This window comes from Gracilinanus agilis, chromosome 3, assembly GCF_016433145.1.
Source record: "Gracilinanus agilis isolate LMUSP501 chromosome 3, AgileGrace, whole genome shotgun sequence".
NCBI classification, from domain to species: domain Eukaryota; kingdom Metazoa; phylum Chordata; class Mammalia; order Didelphimorphia; family Didelphidae; genus Gracilinanus; species Gracilinanus agilis.
In genome coordinates, this window is record NC_058132.1 from 262912490 (window position 1) to 262933720 (window position 21231).

A 21231-nucleotide genomic window follows, 5' to 3' on the forward strand; every position below is an offset into this window, starting at 1 on the left:
AGGTTATTAGGGCCTAAGCATACTGCCAGAATGAAGTTGGAATTAAATTATTCTTAGGATTCTGGAATGAAATGGTTTTATATGGTATTCTTTATTACCAATAGAGACTTTTTTTCTGGAAGTATTTCCTTCTTTTGTAGAGGCTTGTTTGAATGCAGAAGATTATATCATCATTTCACTTATGCAGAAGTGTAAAACTTTTTCCTTAAGCATGGAGTCCAGTCATCTACTTATGCCATTGCAGTAGGAATTTGGGGGTGGGGGGGAGAGTGGATGTGAGAACAACCATAATTGCAGTGGGCCAATATGATGTTCATCAGTTTTATGCCATTTTAGTATCTTTTGAGGTAAAAAGTCCTTTGTTAAAAGTGAAGATATTTTAATAGTAACATGAACTCATATTTCAGAACCACTAAAATTGGTCGCCTTACTACAAGAAAGTAGTTTGAAAAGATCAACTTGAGATTATCAACTAAATTCAGATACTTAACTTTCAGTTTTTTAAATACTGGATTTCTAAAAGTGCTTCTGTAAGTCCAACTTATTCTAAAATGGGTTTTCCTCATTTGTTGGCCAATTTACTTATGATACATTTCATATATAAAAATATGTATGTAAATGTTTTCTTTCAGTTCTGAATATTTGCATGACAAAATGAAATTGCTTTTAAATAACTGTTGATCCTGATCCCAAAGCCAAGCAAAGGCTTGACTTTAAACACAGATTTCACATTACACCCAAAAGTAGAATGAACATGGGCCCTGATGGATAAAGTCCTTCAGAGGTGATTTCTCTAATAGCAAATACTCCTTCTTCCAGTCCTGTGAAGTATATTGATAAACAGCTATTAGGTTCAATGGTTTATATAAAATACATACACAATACTCACAGATGAATAGAGAAAGCAAGAAGTTTGCCTTTAACAAATTACATACCTGCATTTTAAAGAAATTCCATAGGGGCCAACTGCCTCAAATTAGAACCCGAAATTTCTAAAATAAAGATATTAATAAAATATAATGTACAAAGGTTTGTCTTCTCCATAGTCATATTGCATATATCCAAAGCACCTAATTCACACTCATATGAACAGCTAAAATATATTTAAGTATATGCTTAGCATTTTTTTGTACAAAGTATTCTATGATTTGCTGGGCAAGAGGGGCTGCAACTAAAGTAAAATGTTAAAACACAAGCACAACTATAATTTCAGGACTTTTGTTTGAAAGGTTCAATTTAATTCTTTGAGAACAAAGAACTACTGCTTTCTAGGAAACAGAATAAAATGTTTATTATTGGATCTAGGAGAAACTGGGAAAATATCTAACCTGTCTACCTTGAATTTAATTCCTAGATATTGCTTAGAACTATCAATGTTATATTTCCCAGAACATAAAAAACTAACTCTAATGGCAATATTTATGTCACGTAACAAAGAACATAGTAACTATTCTTTATTTGTTATGTACTTCACTGCAAAATCAAAGCTCCTTCTTAGTAAAGGGAAAACAATACAATTTTTCTATCTTTCCTTAAATGTACCCTAAAGATCAGTTTTACCTCTTTTTAAAAATAAAGATAGAGTAAAAAGTAAAAAAATAGGGGCAATTGGGTGGCTCAGTAGATTGAGAGCCAGGCCTAGAGACAGGAGGTCCTACGTTCAAATCTGACCTCATATACTTCCTAGCTTTGTGACCTTGGGCAAGTCACTTAACTCCCATTGCCTAGCTCTTACCACTCTTCTGCCTTAAAACCAAAAAAGTATTGGTTCTAAGACAGAAGGTAAGAGGGTTTTTTAAGTAAAAAAAATAATAATTAAAATAAAGGAAATTAAAATATCTATAGACTAACTTTAACATTTGAATAAAACTGAGATTTTACTCCTAAATATGAGTTTTATTCATCACTCAAAGCTGTATTATTCATGACAAGTTAAGTGTTGAATATTTTGGAAATCTATTACATAGAGATCTTACAAAAGGATAGAATATGAAGTACAACCTAAGGAAGAATAACTGAAAATGAAACTTATAATACTGAAATTTATTTGTAAGATTTAAACCTTGAATATATTTTATGCTCTTCTATATATTGATCCTCAGGAATATCCAAAATGTTATATAGTAATTGATTAACTAATTTTAGTCACAGAACAAAAGATGCAACTAGAGAAATGTTTGTCTACAGAATAGTGTTTTTCTGAAAATAATGAGATTTTTACCTTGTGAGAAAAACTCAAAGCCAGGAAGACTTGAGAACTTCTTTTTTCCCAAAAACCATTTACCTTCTATCTTAGAATCAGCACTCTGTATTGATTCCAAGGAAGAAGAGCACTAAGGACTAGGCAATGTGGGTAAAGAGCCTTGCCCACAGTCACACAGCTACTAAGTACCTGAGTCCAGATTTGAACCCAAGAACTTCTATCTCTAGGACTGAATTTCAATCCACTGAGCCACCCAGCTGCCCCTGAGTTTCAGTTCTTCTAACATTGTCTGAATCTGGGGAAGTCACTTAAACTCTCAGGACTCTGAGCAACAATAAGTTACTAAGACTAAGAAGTTTCCAAATTGCTGAGAAGCAAAGAATAAACAGATTAAAGGATATAAAATGGATTAACATGGGAAAGCAAGCATTAATCAAATCAGTATTAACAAAAAATGGGATGTATTTATTTATTCAATATATTATTTTAAAAGTCACTGTTAAACATAATTCATCTCCATTCTGACCTGCTTCAAGTATGTATCTTATCATTCCTCTAAATATTTGTTCTTGCTTCAGAACATCAAAGAATAATAGGGGCTGCTTAATATTTTAAAGACTATGGTATAAATCAGAAAGTAAAAACTATATAGTGAGCCAGCTATGTTTGGGGCAGAACAACCAACCAAAAGACGATCATTTCCTTAGTAGCAATTATCAGATCAAAAAGCAATATTGAGAACTGAGGATGAGATTAGTCAAGTAATGATGATGAGGATGATAAAAATAATAACATTTATAATAAAAATATTTTTGTAGTACTTACTATGTACCAAGCACTTTGCTAATCACTTTGCAAATATAATCTCCTTTGATCCTTACAACCCCTATTATTATCCCAATCTTAAAAGTCAGGATTTTGAGGCAAACACAGATTAAGTGACTTGCCCAGAGTCATACAACTAGTAAATGCCTAAGGTCAAATTTGAACTCAGGTCTTCTTGACTTAAGACCTAGCATTCTATCCACTGTGCTACCACACTCTCTCAATAGATAATTGCCTCAAAAGTCAATTGTTCGTAATACCTTTTTTAAGGTCAGGCAACTCCTTTTGGTCTTATAAGCACTTCTGAAAAACTAAGCTCTCTACTCTATAGAGACAGACAAGGATTAGACATGTGAATTCACTGGTACTGGGAACTCTGAGAAGAGGAAATTCCTTCTATCGATTCAAACCAGCACCATTTCTGCCACTTATTGTTTTAGAGAATTTCCTAAAGTACTAGGTTAAGTGATTTCTACGGTTTCAGACAGTCAGCATGAATCAAAGGTGGAACTTGAACTCAGGTCTTCATGGCTCCAAGGTGTTTTCCATCTAGTAAGGCATGCTGTCTCTCTCAGTCCTCATTAAGGATAAGTAAGCAAAACATTAGAATGTGTAGAGAATCGATGATACTTCTCCCCTAACTAATCTCCCTACCTATAATCTCTTCAAAATTGGATCAGTCTACACATCAGATTCATCTTTCTATTGAACAAATCAGATCATATTTCTCGCCTGTCCAAAAACCTTTAGTGCTTACCCATTGTCTACTGAATGAAGTCAAAACTTCTTATTCTAGCATTCAAGGTCTTCTGTAATTAGCATTACCCTGCTTCTAAAAGATTATTTTAAACGATTTCATTGACATATTCTGATATTAAGCCAAACTGTATTGTAAGTCTTTGCTATCTGATTAGCATTCTTAGTCAAAAATTTTCCAATGCCTAGATTCCTCATTTCCTCTTGTAGAAATCTAAACCTTTCTTAAAAGCCCAGTTCAAATAATGTCTTCCATGAATCCTTCCCTAATCTCTCGCTTTATCCAACTGGGAATTTCATTCACTTTGAACTCTCATATCACTTTGTAACCCTTATAGACGCTGATATTTATTTTTTTACAGTTTTTGGTATTTCTTCTCCCCTACTGGGTTGTAAACTACTTTCAAGGCCAATGACATTGTCTAGTTAATTTTTATATCCCCTTTGCTCCCTAACATGCATTTAATAAACATTTTGCAAAGTGCTTTGCTCTTCTCCAGCTAAATACTCCAATGGATCTGTAATCCTATCAATGTGGGTAATACTTCCAACAATGAAAAAACAAATCATCCATGTCATCTCACCCTGTGTGACTCTTAGCCATTAGCCTTCCAACATATACTCCATGATCAGTCCACTGAAATTCCCTCTGGGTCTCTTAATCCCTTTGGTGATATACATTGCTCTACTTTTTTGCTTGCAGATCATTGTTCATGACAATCCTAAATATACTTGTGCCCACCATGCATCTTTCCCATGGTTTTAAGTGAGCTGCAATTTTGATCCCATAGATACAGTGGTATGGTTGCCTTCGCCAGGAGAATGTTGATATCAAAAAAGATGCGTATTTGTTGCAGGAAGAAGCTTGTAATAATTGAAAACACTATGTAATTTCCCGAACACAATCCAGTCCACTGTCTACATTTTATTCAATCCTAGACCTACTTCATTATTCTCCTGCATCCAACCTATATGTGCTGCTAGGCCAGTTCAACAAACTACAAATCCAACTGGATTGCATTTATATCACTTACTTAGTTGTATCTCTTTTGAATGATTATGATCCTCATTTAAAAGGTTCTGCAATGTCCCAGGGCTTGATGGCTTTAACAGAATGTCATCCATTAGCAACAGAATTTGGAAAACTTGACTATATAGCTCCCAATTAAATACTCTCCTAGACATCCATAACAAAAATCACAATTTCCTTGTTTTATGCCTCACTTGATACTAATGATCAAAATATCATCAAAGTTATTTATGTTGTTACCTTTATCAAGGAATCTTTCGTAGGCTTTTCTATTGTGGACAAAAGAGATATCTTGCTATAAAAGTGCCTTTAACTCTGATATTATTGTACCAAGTCAATTTTTTTTAATCAAGAAATAGGAAGCACAGTGAGATATTATAATCTCTATGGACACTTCAGTCAGTTATATGATGTTGAAGCTATAGTTTGCTATGAAATATCTTTTGTGATAGCCTGTATATCCCCTTCTCATTTTTACTAAAGAATACCCATGAAGTATGTGTGAATTATTCTCACAAATTTTGTAGAAATAAGAAAAATAGTCATAAGAATTCATAGTTACTAATAACTCCTTAATAAAATCTTTTCAGTAATAATAATAGTGTATATATGCTAATATATGTATATACTAATAGCATCGCATATATTCTATATCATATATACTATATATGCTATAATATATAATAATATACATACTAATAATATAGCACAAATATATAATCCCCCTCCCAATTGTTCAGCATTTTACCCTCCTTCAGAAAATCAGGAAAGTCATTCCTTCAGTTCTCTGAAAGTTTCATTCATTCCTTTATGTGTACTTGGTTGAATCCAGCTGCCCATCTCATCTTTGTTTCTTTGGTATTTAACTGAACTTAATTTTGCTTCTTCATATAACACTTTGAAAACCATGACAGAATTCAAGTATAGTAGATCACAGGCTCATATGATGTAGAACTAGAAGCTCTGAAGTCATCTAAACCAGTCCTTCATTTTTACATGAGGAAACTTACTCCTACAGATGGTGTGACTGCCTAGAGTCATACAACTAGTAACAGAGCTGAGATTCAAATTCAATTCCTGTTTCTAAATCTAGAGCTTACTGTATGATTTTTAAAACCCTCTTCTTCCAGCTTCTATAAGGAACATATAAGAACTAGGTCCAAATGAGCAGAAAGAAATTATGAAAGTGATTTTGAGGGATTTAGGCTTGTGAAAAAGGTCAGAGATTGAATTTGAGCAGAAGTTTGGCTCAGTTTAGGGATAAACTACAGGAGAACAACATGAATTAAAGATAGAGAAGAACTCAATATAAAGGAAGGCTCATTCTAAAAGGAAAAAAAAGTTGAGTACTAAAGACCTTAAAAGGCCTCAAGAAGGAAGAGCAGATTATTGGCAAAGCAAGGTAAGGCAAATGTAGTGGTTATTTGTGTGCTACAGTTGATTACTCAAAGTCCAAAGGTTCAAACCAACAATTCATCTAAAAATATTCACATACTCCCAAGTAATAATGCTTCCCAAAGCAGTTAAAGAGCAGTTTATAAAAAGCAAAGTAATAATTCCAAGCAAGGAAATATATCCTTATATGTAAGCAGTTCATAAAAAGGAAAGCAAGCAAAATCCAAAATCCTTCTGAAAAGAAGTTAATAACAATTGCCTATGAGAAACTGCATTTCTATTCTTTCTTGCCTAAAGAGCTCAAGTTGGGTCGCAGATCAATTCACCAGGAAGAAAAGTCAACTCAAGCTTTCCCAAAACTATACCATGGCTGCTTTGCTCACAGTATCTCTAGCTGGGATTGGGGTTGGGGGAGTGGAGGAGGAAATTCCCAATTCCATTAGCACCCTGACCCATAGTTAAAAGAGGAAAATATAACAAATAGTTAAATTGGCAAATAAAACAAATTGTTGAATGTAAAGCTGATGAGAGAAGAAGAAAAAGAAAGTTATAGATATAATTGTCTAGGGAAAGTAAAAGAAGTTAGTTGTGATTATGAAGTTGTTAGGTGGTGATAAAAATCTACAAAAGTATTAAAGAAACTTTTAGGAGGAGATATGAATACTCATAAAACAAAGAAACAAAAAAAACAAGGCCCAGAATCTGAATCAGTATAGGAAGTTGGTAGGCTTGTGCAATTTCTTTTGTGTGTAATATTTAAATTTCCACCACAATCTTAAGTTGTTGCTATATTTAAAGCATAGATTGATCTCCATCCTAGAAGAGAAAGTGAAGGAATTCAAGGAATCCTTCACACTCTAGATAATCAGGGACAATGAGATATTCCTAAAACAGAAACCTGAAGTGGGGCTGCAAAGGGGGTAGGGGAGATATTAAGTGGCTGAGGACAAATTTGATGTATGTCAAGTAAAGGAAAGAATGGAAGAATGTCATCTGGAGGACAAAGGGAAGAAAAGGACAATTATACATTTGAAATTTTATAAAACTCTAATTTGAGACTCTTTCTGAAGAGGAGGAGGAAGATGACTATGAGAAAGAAGCAGTTTCTAGACCTCCAGAAACTGACAAAGTAGAAACACAGAAGCAATCAAATGAAAGAAGGTCAGAGGAAGAAGAGAAACATAGTAGTGGCAGTTGGCAAATCCTTCTTCAGAGACAGTATAGTTATGTGAAGATTTGGGAACAATAGAGAGGGTAGATTTTCTTCCCTGGTCATATATCCAAAATATAACAAAGATCCTTCAATAACTTAACAAAACAGTTTTCATGATTCATGTGGACCCAATTGACACTACCAGTAGGAACCTAGAAAGTTTTACCTAGTTTAGTCTTGGATAAAAAACTAAAGATCAGAGTGGCTCAGGTAATGTTTTCCTCACTGTTGCCTAATGAAGGTAAGGGAGGGAATGGAGAAAATTGAATTTGGGAAGTGAACAGCTAGCAACAAACATGGTTTCTAAGAACAGGATTTGGATTTCTGAACCCTGGCTTTAACCTTTACAGGAAAGACTGACTCCCAATCAGGGATGGAGTTTACTTAACAAAATGTGGGAAGTATGTATTTACTCAATGTCTTTCAGACCTAATTAGAATGGGCTTAAATTAAACAATTTAGTACTTAACTAGTATTGAGACACCAAAAAAAATGAATGGTAAACTAATATTTATATGCAGGTTCCCAAAATGTAGGTAAAAAATATGAAATAACAGATCCTAACAAAAGAAGGTAAATTTGACAATATAGATAGCACTGGCAAGTGAAGAAATGCAAACTATGATTGGAATATGACTTTGAATGGATATGCTTTTTTTAAAAAACAGGATAGATAGGTAAAATGTGATCATTGCATGAGTGGGGTGAGAAATAGTACTAAAATACACATGAGGAAATACAGGAACCAAAGTGAGAAATCATGAACTTAATGGAAGAAAAAAAAAGGTTATTTTATAACTGATATGTAATACAGATGACATTGACAGGAAAAGAAGATAGACGAAAAGCATGAGAAATAGATAACAAGACTAGTATAAAAATATGATATAATAATAATGATGGAGGGAGGAAGGGATCTTCAGTTTTCCTGATGTCTCCTAGAACTCCCTCTACCAAAAGCATTGTAACTAATACTTCTTAACTTATCTGATTGATAATTTCATTCTTTCCCAACAGAGGGAAATTTTGTTTTGGATTCAATCCCTACTAATAGAACAAAGTCATTACTGAGGTGGAGATAGCAGGAATTTTGGTAGGGATTGAGGAGAGAAGAGAAGAGAATGATCACCCTCTCCTAGAGCTGGTTACTAAGGAGATGAAAGCTGGATTTGTCTGACCTTTATCCTAGTTTTTGAGACAAGTTTCAAAAGATATAAATGAAGGTGGAAATTCATGGACAAAAAGTAAGAGTAATAAGCCAAATCTACAGGGATAAATGTAAAATCATAAGCTTAGGTTCAAAATATTTTCACAAGTACAAAATGTGGGAAGCAAAGTAAAACAGCTTTTTTAACTGTTGGGAATTTAATGGACTTGTTTAACAAGGTTTTTTTCTCTCCCTCACTCCCCTTCCCCACCAAATGGAAAAAAGAAAACCTTTATTTTTGCATAGTCAAGTAATTTTTTTAATCTCCATATTGATCATTTTCAAAAAATATCTCATTCTGCTTATTTACCACTTTACCTTTCTATCAATCAGTAGTTAACATTCTTCACAATCAGACCTATAGAATCATGATTGATCTTTGATTCCTTTAGTTAGAATTCTTTAAAAGTTGTTTATTTTGGGGCAGTTGGAGGGGTCAGTGGATAAAGAGTGGGGCCTGGAGACAAAAAGTCCTGGTTCCTCAAATGTGGCCTCAAAGACTTCTTAGCTGTGTGACCCTAGGCAAGTCACTCAACCACCATTGCCTACCCCTTACCACTCTTCTGCCTTATAATCAATACTTAGTATCTAGTCTAAGAAAGAAGGTAAGGATTTTTAAAGTTGTTTATTTTGCAAGTCTTCCTACATTTCTCTTAAAGTAAGTTAAGGTTTTGAAGATAATTTTTTTAAACTGTGGGTCCATGCCACTTTCACCAGCCTATAACACATGAATTGCCATAACAATCCTACAATCCCACACAATTACCAGAAGTAATACAATTTTGGAGGCAATGAGAGAGATTTTTGACATATCTTCTTACATATTTTCTATATTCTTCCCCCATTTCCATTTTTGCATTAAGGTCACCATATATTAAAGTATATATGGATTTAATTTGGAATTCTTTACAGATTGTCTTCATTTCATCCTCTGTGAGCGATATCAGTACATAAGTTAAAATTGTCTTCTTAATATCCAGTCTGGACTGTATCTTAGATCAACGCATTTACCTTAAAGTGATCTTTCTTGGTTTTGGACCATAAAACCAGCTCCATTAACTCCTACATTTACCTTTCTAAAAATAAACTATGGACTCTCATTCCATTTAGCTTCTATTTGCTTACATTTTCCAATTTCATTAAAAGCAAGAATATAAATATTGATAATGATAAATATTGATGAAGGATTCAGTTCCTTCAGTAATATCACATTGTTGATAGTTGACTAAAAGCTTACAATTAGAGCATCAAGTTAAGTTAATGTTTAGAGATGATCTAAAAACTGTGGTGCCTCTGCCCCCCTTTTCCTTCACTCTACAACAATCATTGAAGAGGTAGAAAAGGACCACTTTGTATTTTATTTTGTTTCATGCATTGCCATGGTCTAAGAATTCATCACCAATGGGCACCTACTAGTAATAATTGTCACCATATTTATCTAGGACTTGAAAAATGGGGATCATGTTTAATTCTTCTCAAGCCTGGTAGAACTTGTGCTCCACTGGCATGACCTTCAGAATCACAGTCTCCACTGCACCATGATAAGTCATTTTATATATATATATATATATATATATATATATATATATATATATATCCACTCAGGTTGTTCAAAAGTAATATGTCATCCATACCAACGCAACTTTGCAGTCTTAGATACCTCAGCAAGCACAGGTCATCTGGGAGGCTTTGAAGAGGATTGTTCTTCAAAGATCTTTAAATATTTCTTTATTATAACTGACAACATAAATATAATTATATATACTAAATTGTTTTTCTTAATACACAATAATGATAATCGTATCTTAAAACTTATGATGTTCTTTCATCTCAACAACTCTTTGAAATAAGTCTATGATAATCTCATTTGATGAGGAAACAATCTCAACAAGATCAAGTGTGTTATCAAGTCCCATACCACAGAATGGCAGAATCAGATTTGAACTCAATTCTGCTCTTTTCATGGTATTACACTATCTAAATTTCTATAAGCTGGCTAAATCATTGATTACATTCAATGTCTTTTGTACTTATTCCAATTTATAGACTTTAAAATATTAAGCAGCTCCTTTTCCTTTTGTTTTATCTAAAAGGAAAGAGATTAAAATTATTTAGGTAAGAATTCTTAATGTATTTTATTTTTGAGTCATAAAGATTGACTCTCCTTTCAGAGGTTCTTTTATAGCTATTTTACGGACGAACATATCTGTTTCCCTTCATTTAGATTTTTGCCAGGGTGTTGTTTGGATATGCAACATTTATTTGTGAACCAAACTTAAGGCAGTTTGATTCTTTTGATGGCTACATAAAGATACAAACATAATATTTGAAATTAAATGAAGGATTTTTTTCAAATTTTCCTTTGATACCGAATTATGTCATCTAATTTTTAAAAAGCATACTCGAATATATGACTAGCAAATGAATCAACTTAACTTAATCTCCATTAAGTTAGTTCTTAGCCAGAAATTTCTAGAATATTATTTAATCTTTATTAAGTAAATTCTTGGTTAGTTATCTTCTAAAATATTCCTCTATTTTATAGTATTACCTAGGATGAAGACATGCATAAGTTAATTCTCTTTGGGTTCAGGAAACTTGGAATACTTAATACAAATATATTTGGTTCACAGAACACAAAACAAACTAAGGCTTAAAGCAAGGTGCTTTCTTGGGCTGCCTTTAAACCCCAATGCTCTTGTTTATTCATATATCCTCTTCTTAACTTTCCCTTCTCTTCCCTTCAGAAGAAAGATATCCACCAACCATCACTATTATTTTATTATATTTCCCTGTGTAAAGTCATTCCAGAATGGGCTTTGCCCATTATAAGTACCATCTCTAGCATCTGAATGTTATTTCAATCTTTACGCCTTCAAATAGAACCAAATAAAAGTCCTCTTTTGCGAGGTTATAACTGGTAGCCATTTAAAGCAATTAAGCAACATTTGGGCAATTCAGCTGGCATACTTTATTTCAGAGAGAAGAAGGTAGAAACCCAAGGAAACAAAACATTTTGAGGTAGTAATAGCAGTAGTAGTAAGTAGTAGGATAATAGTAGGAGGAGAAGGAGGAGAAGTGGTAGTAGTAGTAGTTGTAGTAGTAGAAGTAGAAGTAGTAGCAGTAGTAGTAGTAGTCAAAAATATATTTATGGATATAAAACTCTCATATATATTATCCTGTTCTATCTAAATAAATATTAATTTTGTTTAAACGTGTTTATTTAAAACCCAACCTCAAAATGATAAAAAAAAAATAGCACATTTATTAAATGACCTGAAGGGGGGAATTAATTAATTATATAAATCCTTGAAATATTCTTCACTACTTAATTATTTATTAACTGACTTCTTACTATGAACACCACCATAACTATCTCTACATACATATTTATGTGTCTACCAAGGTCTCTGCATATATATTATTGTTCCACTGTTGAAGAACCCTACTAATCCAAAAAAAATGTGTCACCTCTCATTTGATTAACCTACCCTTAAAAACTGAATTTGGCAGGTTGTCCATTGTAAAGAGGAATTTAATTTGAAAGTACTAAACTTTGTTTTTAACATTTCCTATAAAGAATAAATTAGCAAAACACATGATAATAGAGTTTATTTGTACATGAGAATATGGTTAAGGTATTAGTCATAGTAACAAAATAGGAACTTCAAGTTAAATGATATATTAAAGTAAGAAACATCTTTATGATTTTCTCCAGTGAAAGAAAAAAACACCATCAATCTTCTTCGTAGGAATAAAATGAGATTAATGTCCTAAACCAAAGATAACTCTGTTTCTCATGTAGAAATGTCTTTAAAACACACTTTAATAGACCCAAAAGTCAGATTTAAACTCAGTTAATATTGGATTAATATTTAAAGGAGACTAATGAGTTTCTCAACATTATTGATCAAAATTTATACTTCTTTACCAATTATTTTATATCAGAAGTCCAAAGTAGTTCAAAATATTTTTGTGAAATTTTTAAGATTACAAAAAGTTTTTGCAAAGCACATATAGAGAAAAGGAGAGGAGAGTGGGCAATAAGTTTCGTTTTTTGTTTTGTTTAATGTAGGCATATTAGAAGTGGGAGTGAGGAGGTGCCTGCAGCAGAATTAAAAGTTTAGAGTGTTTTGACATCCCAAAGCACCATTTTTGCGGTGATATTTTCCTAATGAAGTATCCAATTAAATAAATTTTCTAGGGGGCAGCTGGGTAGCTCAGTGGATTGAGAGCCAGACCTAGAGATGGGAGGTCCTAGGTTCAAATCTAGCCTCAGACACTTCCCAGCTGTGTGACCCTGGGCAAGTCACTTGACTCCCATTGCCTACCCTTACCTCTCTTCTGCCTTGGAGCCAATACACAGTATGGACTCCAAGACGGAAGGTAAGGGTTTAAAAATAAATAAATGAATGAATGAATGAATTTTCTAAGTATTAGCATTGTAGTGTATTTGGATTCTAGCCCAGTAAGATTGTATTTTGTTGTTATTGTCACACTATTTGTTGCTAGTAGATTTACATTGTAAAGAGAATGAGTGAGTTTTCAACATGACATAGCTCAAGGAAAAAATTTCCCATTTAAAAATCTGATGATGAATGATTGCATTTGTTCTATGGATTACTATTCAAATCCTAAAACTTAAAGGAAAGTTGGTTGATGCTTTGTTGTTTTCTTTTTAAAAAACCTATTGTAAATATTCACTATCTTTCTGAGGACAAAGCCAGCCTAAGTCACTCAAAGTGATGGTAATATCTGACATATTCCCAAGTGCAGTGATTCTATCTAATTTTGTTTTTTATCTAATCCAGCACTAATGTATGCAAGTATTTTTGGGAATGTATCTGCAATTATCCAAAGACTGTACTCAGGAACCGCCAGGTACCACATGCAGATGTTGCGAGTAAAAGAATTCATTCGCTTTCACCAAATTCCTAACCCTCTGCGGCAGCGGCTTGAAGAATATTTCCAACATGCTTGGACTTACACCAATGGCATTGACATGAATATGGTATGTAGCTCTGTTTTCAAAAGTAGAAACACCCATCATTGCAGTCTACAGCTAAAATTTTTTTAAACTCTCACCAGCTTGAAACCCCCTTGCTTTTTGTTTTTTCCTCTTTCAAATATTTATTTTCTACCCTGAAGATAGTCTTTCATTCTCAATTCATGGCATTGCATGGTGCTATATCTAGTTATATTGTGTGGCAAAGGCATATAACGTGATGCAAACTGATATAACTTTATGTACTAGGGATCCCCTCTTCAGACTTTCAGTGTTCTAGATAGGATGCAGCAACCCAAGAAAGAGTTGAGGCAATGTAAATTAAGATTTGGCAAGTGGACATTATCAGATTTGGGTAAGGCCAGAATAAATAAATCATTAAGATAAGAACCAAGGTTACCAAAATTTAAAAAGTAGGTTGTTTGGGAAATGCATGCCAGACATTAGGATCTATAGGCATTTCATATGTATTCTGTGACGAGAAGTTTGATATTTCCTTTAAGTATAGTTTTCTCTATTTTTTCCCGTACTGGTAAGCAATTAACTTATCTACCCTGATTATCGTACCTCCCTGGTTTAATGCATCTTTTCTTTCAAGCAGAAGTATGGATTCTTTCATTCCTTTTTTTAAAAGCATACATAAATAATAGCTTGTGAGAGCCCACTTCTTATTGCACCATTACCCAAAGGGAAAGACAACTAAACATACACTATCCCAATAAGCTCTTGCTATTTTTAGAAGAACATTGCAGGATATGATACTGATATTCATTTGACTGCTGTTTAGACTCAATTGATTTCAGTAGATATGTCACCTGTTTATGGCATCCTATAACAAATGATCAAAATTAAGTTATCAGTTAAGTTGTTGCCCTTCATGGCTATTGTCCCGAAAAAGGGATCACTGTCTCTAAATATCCCTCAAAAAAAAGAAATCACTCAAATTTACAATGAGCTTATGTTTCCTGGATGGCCAGTAGCAGAGATATGGAAGCTTAATAAAAATAAATATCTATGTAAAGCTTCATGATTATCTATCAGGGTGCAGAAAACAGTTGGAAGTATTGCCTAATTTGCAAGATTCTTCCATTTATGTGTGAATAACTTCCTCACAGCTGGATGCAATCTATATTAATCAGAAATAAGGCCACTGTTGTTCATAAAACACTTTAAATTTTAGAGCTAATCGTGGCTGTCCTTATGGATACTAATTAATATATTTCATCTAAAACATTCACTGAACTCTGAGTTATTTCCAATAATCCAAAATCTCCCAGTGAAGAATTAATTCGCTTTTTGATGAATGAATCTCATCACTAAGGGAACACTTTAATATCACTTGAAAGAATGCTCCAAAATTGATGGATGTTCTCTATTTCTGTGAGGGTTTATTGTTTAACAAAATTGTCATCATTCAGAAAGTACTGGGACTTTCTGCTGTGTAGGTTCAAGCGGTATGATGATATGTTTTAACTAAAATCTGCATCACAAAATCTCTTTCCATACTGCTCATTTATTGCCCAGCAGTAGTAAAAAAGACAATACTTCTTCATGGTATCACTTCTCCCTATATAATTCTAGTTTTGTGACCATTTTGTGAGCACAAGTCTATTTTTGTGACTATTTACTTTTCTTTGTTTGAATCTATTACCTATGACTATGGTTTATATACCACTTGCCTAATTGATGATGTACTTATGAAAGATTTATCTCTTTCCTGTCTGCTTCACACCTTAATACATGGAATCACAACACCCACCGGTAAGAGCAGGAGGTATTTGTATATAATTTAATTCTCGTGTAAAAATGTGGAGAATATCCATGTTATCTGTCAGGTTTAGAGCTTGTTTAATGCTTTCACATTTCAGTTTTAACTTTTTTTGCATGATGGAGTGATAGGCAACACAAGACAGAAATCTCTGGGAGATAAGCATGGGGGCAAGGTAGAAAATAGACATTTTTAAAGTGGAGAACTGCTTAAGCTCAAAAAATCAATTTAATCAGTTTATTACTCCTAAACAAAAATTACATTTCTGTATACTGCCCCCCTCTCATACACACACTTAAATACACACACACATACACACACACACATATATATGTACACACTCACACACATACACACACACACATACACACCCCTTCAACAGAAAGTCATGTGTATACGGTTTGCATTAGATAGCTGTCATGAAGAAATGTCACTCTCTCTGGTCATCCTGTATTTTCCTTATGTAGGCATTTTTCTTTTCTGTCATCTGCATGTCTATATAACCTGCTGGTGGGCTATGTGAGCTCTAAACCATGTGCTTAAGAGATTTGCATGTGGTTTTGAGAGCTTGACCTTGCACGAACTTCCTATTTGTACACAGTGTCTGCCTTTTTCATCTTGTGACTGCCAAGTGAGTAAAAATAATAGTACAAGATTAATTAGCAAATTCTGAAATGTCTGATGTCATATGCCTGGTTATAAAACATAATAAGCAAAAATATACTTGTTTAAAAACCTGAATTATTGTTACAATTTTTGAAAGAAGATAAAAAGAATGAATGTCTTCTGAAACAACATGTAAGCACTTAAAATAAACGCTCAGTGACTTGGGAGGATTACTTAATTTGAGTATGAGCAAGTAATATAATTTAAATTCAAAGTGTTTAATATAGCAAGTTCATTGAACTCTTATATTCCCTTAGTAATATTTTTATTTTTATAAGAACATTCCATATTACTTCCCTTAATTTTAACTTTGATCATAATTTCTCATAAAACCTTTCAGAAAAGCTAGACTCCTTACTAGTTTATATCCAAGAGAAGCATGAGATTTCTGTTATATTATGACTTGCTCACCATAGTTAATTAGTCCAAAACAGTCTTTAATGCCAAAATTTTTTATTGTATTAGGAAGAACCAAAAAAAGTTTGAGAAAATATTAAATAATATGATAACCCCTCCATTTCCATCCTGTAAGATCCTTTGCCTATTTAAAAGACCACTCCTTTTATGTCTGCAAACTAAAGATATCCTTGAAAGAATTGTTTGTATACAACTCCATAATCAGGAGACATTAGTTGCCCAATAGACTCTTTTTTTTGTGTGAACAAGGCAACACAGCCAGTATGGCCAGGTGATTGAAGCCTAGAGCTCATTTCCAAAATTGTGTCAGGATTCTGGCACAGATTGTGAAGGTTTCTGTGTTTGGCTCAAGGTTACTTAGAATTTATGACCAGTCATTCACATCTCCAGATCTGTTCTGGAATGTTCTTTCCTCACCAGCAATCTGAATAATTGGTAGTTTCTCAAATTAGAAGATATTTTTGGAACTCTGAGACTAGTTCAAGGGACTGTCTTGCATCAAATCAAAGAATGGCCCCCAAGAAGCTTAAGGTCTAAAAAGCTCAGAAAAAAACCTTTAGTGACCGATATTAGTACTAGACCCAAAAATGCTAGAATTGAAACCATTTCTTAAAACCTTTAATTATTCAAGGTCATTCCCACATCATTTATAACTACCCCCAAATGATTAGGGAGCTTGACTAGGTTACATAATAGCCCTGACCAAATCGACATTTTGGGTAGAGAAAAACAAATCCTTTCTTAATTATTTTGTCTATTCTATAGAGTAGATTATATCTCATGAAATAATAGTTTTCTTAATGTGGATCAAACAGAAGTTGTTCATTAGTTTATTCTTAAAAAGCCACAGCCAACTTCCCAAAAAGCTATAAGTGAATTTGCTTCTTTTTGCCAGCAAAACTGGTCGAATTAAAGAAAATAATTTCTAAATGGTGGGTATTCATTTTCCAAAATTTCTCATAATTTCTTGAGACTTGCGAGAACTTCTAGAAGAGTCTAATGGGCCTCTAACTTGGTTTTGCTTCAATGACTGTTTCTGTTTTCTCCTGAATCAGGATGGCATCCAGTGATACCTTTGACCCTATCATTCATACTTGGTCTAACCTTATCCAATCAAAAGATGTGTTTATTCCAGTTCTCTGCACACATCTCATTAAAAGGACTTCATGTGTGCTGGACCAGTATTCCCAGATCTGCATTGGTCCTGGGGCTGTGTAAGTGGGAAGACAGAAAATGGCAAAATCTTTCAATCGTGGCCAGTGAGCCAGCATATAGAGAAAGATCCTGTCTCCTAAAACTATACTCTCATTTCTGACCATGGTTTGGAAGTGACCTGGGATTCACAAAGGCTGGTCCTATCATGCTTGAAAATTGAATATTAGCCTGGCAACAGGTATATATGCCATCTGAAAACTTGTCTAGCTAAGAGCAGAGAGGCCAATTAAAAGAAAATGCTTTTGCCATCACAATTCATGAAAACCATATGCTAAAGCATGGAAGGGTCTCAATATACTTCTATAGGAGAAGTTCCTACACCTATGAGATCATAGATACCTGAGGTACTGGAGTTAGAAGAAATAGGTACATTTTACTCCAATACTCTCTGAATTTTTTCAAAGCAATGTTTATATATTATAGCAGGTTATCCTCTGAAGTATACTGAACGCATTTCATTTGTTGAAGCAGAATCAGTAACACACAAAATGGAAAGAAGAAAAGAAGAGGAAAATCTGTATATTTTGGTCAATGTGAACCAGCAATTTTTTTTTCCATAGAGAAGACCTACTTTATCAGCACATGCCAGATCAAAAATATATGTATATATATTTTACATATATATCTACATATATATGTTTTATGATGTACAGAGAAGGTTCTGGGATTTTGTTGGCATGAGGAGCTCACAGTGGGTCAATTCTTTTCCCCAAAGCAGGTCATGGCCATTCTGTAACTTAGATACTTTGTGGAGATTGGCTTAAGGCACATAGAAAATAAGTGAAAACACAAAACTAATAAGTGCCAGAGTCAGAATTTAAAGGCACATCTTCCTGATTACAGGAAGCACTTTTTTATTTATCCAGTACTCTAGGAAACATCTACAGTTTTCAAATATATAAAGATTCAGAGGAATTGCCTGGCTTTATGGGAAGCACATAGCCAAAGTATTGCATGAGTTCTTCCCTTTATCAAAACTCTTTTGTTTACTCTACAGTCTCATGTACCCATTATCTATTAAGATGGCAGGAGTAGTTGCTTAAGAAAAGACAGCATTTTCCTGTCTTGGGCCTGCTAAACTCAGACATTTACATTGAACATCTTATCTATTTTGAAGAAGAGTACAATTAATGTTATCTGGACTATTCTGACACTGAGTAAGATCATTTTAACGATTATAGACCTAGAGTAATTATAGGTCAAAGATATACTCACTATGTCACTTTCAATAAATCATTCTCACCATCATCATCATCATTGTCATTGTCAAAAAATATTTATTCAGTGCTCATCTGCCACTGACTCAATGCTGCATGCTATATCAAACAATGGCAAATGCTCTTTACCAGTTTCCAAGCTAAGAACAAATACTTGTGGTGACAAACAAATGAAACATAAGTTACCACCACAAAAAGAATAAATGCTAACTTTAAAATATAGTTTCCACATTATAGCCATAGGCTTCTGTGCTTGGTTTCTCTATTTGTAAATTGGAATTAAGAAGTATCTTCCACTAGTAACCCTAAAATAAAAAATTTCAAAAGTTTTATTTAGTTCTATCAAATTAAGATACTACTTAGGCAGAGTGCCACAAAATCACTTATTCACAAGGTTAACCATTTAAATTTTAATTAATTTAATTTTAAGGATCCTAAAATGAACCTTATAGGTCATCATTTCCAACCCTATCATTTTACAAATGAGGAAACTGAGGCTTAGATAGATTTGGTGGCTTGTCAAGGATGGCTATTAAGTAGGAAAACCAGATGATGAACCCCAGTCTCTTGACTCCAAATCCAGTTCCCTTTCCACTATTCCACATTTCACTGAAAGGGGTGCAGAATTTAAACACCTTTTTTATACTCAATGGGATTCAGGACTAATTACTAACCAATTTAGTTTAGGATCACTCCATAATTCAGGTAAGTTGTGAATGAGTATAACAAAATGTTTAGATGGAAGCATAGAAGGTACAAAAACTACCTTGATTCACTTTTTAAAGTATGATTTTAGCAAAATTATTTTTCATATGATCTAATCCAAAATACTCAAAGACCTGTGGTTAATGTTGGAGCAATTTAGTAGAGATAAAAAATGAACAATTTCCTACAGAACAAAACTCAAAGGAATTTGGTAACCAATGTTACATCCAATCTGTCAGGAAAATCCTTTGTTCCTAAATTCAGTTCAACAGTTATTAAATGACTATTGTGTGCAAAACCAGGAGCTAATCCCTAAGGAAGATGCCAAGATTAAGTGGAGGTTTCTGAAAAAATTAATCAAAAGTGTTTCTCAGAACCCAGTCTTTTTTAACAATATTCTTCTGGTAAATGCTATAGGACTGCTATGTGACATCATTGTGCTATACCGCAGACTCCTGAAAATTAAAGTTGAGAGTCCACAAAGGTCAGTGCAGATGAGTCCATGATGAGTATGAGCAGGCTGCAAAATGTTGCCATTGAAGAATTACATAGAATAAATTACATAAAGGATATCACCTGACAAATGGTACCGAGGGGAAAAAAGATATACCAACCATGTAGCAAGAGCAAGAAGGCCATATTAGATCAAGAGGCCTAGAGGAAGGTCACCAGAGTATTGAGTAGACCCCCTCAGAAGGATTTATGAGATACTATAGAAAAGACATACTTTTTTGTATACAACCACTGAAGGAATTTGTTTTGCTTGACTACACATATTTGATGTAAGAAATTTGTTTTTCTTTTTTTCTCACAATAGGGTAAGGAGAAGGAGGAAGAGAAATCATTTTCTGTTCATTTGTTTTAATAAAGGAGTGGGTGGGGACATGCTACATAAATGGAATATTGCATATACTTTCAGATAAGGCAACTATATTATTAGTTTTACTCAATTGTTTGAAATGGGAGTAATCTGTAACTATGTGACACAAAAATAAGACACATACATAAAACTTTTTTAAAGAGCTCATGCAACCAAAATAAATAAAAGAAAAGAATCTTACAGGATGAGTAGGCATAAAAAGATTGTAATACGTATCATCATCTCTTTACCTCAATGGACAGCTAGATGGCTCAATGGATAGAGTGCTGGGATCAGAGTCAGGGAGACTCATCTTCCTCAATTCAAATCTGTACTCAAACTCTTACTAGCTCTGAGACTCTGGGCAAGTCCCTTAACCTTGTTTGCCTTAGGTTTCTCATCTGTAAAATGAGCTGGAGAAAGAAATGGCAACCATTTTGCTAAGAAAACTCCAAAATGGGTCAGACATGACTGAAAAACAACTGGAAAAAAAACTGCTCCAAGAGATCAGAGTGGGTCTTTCTTCCACCAATGGAGTCTTCAACCCCTCCATGTTTAGGAGCTAGTTTTATGGGTTGCTGTGACCAATAAATCATCATCTAATGAGCAATTTTCTGTTGATTAACCTCCAAAACTAAGTTAGCTTGGCCTTCAAATAGTAGACATACTACTACATACGACTGTGTTTGACCCTTCTTTAAAACCTTCATAGCTTCATATTAGGATTAATTATCTGGTGGAAAAACAAAC

At 33.7% G+C, this 21231-nt stretch overlaps 1 protein-coding gene across 1 annotated transcript in view; it reads left to right on the top strand.

The window, feature by feature from the left end:
* The window catches only part of KCNH7 (potassium voltage-gated channel subfamily H member 7), a 606664-nt gene that overhangs the window by 521697 nt on the left and 63736 nt on the right, over positions 1-21231 (top strand). The window contains exon 9 of the mRNA XM_044666562.1: positions 13441-13640. Within this exon, the coding sequence (XP_044522497.1) occupies positions 13441-13640 (200 nt within the window). The remainder of the gene's footprint in view (positions 1-13440; positions 13641-21231) is intronic.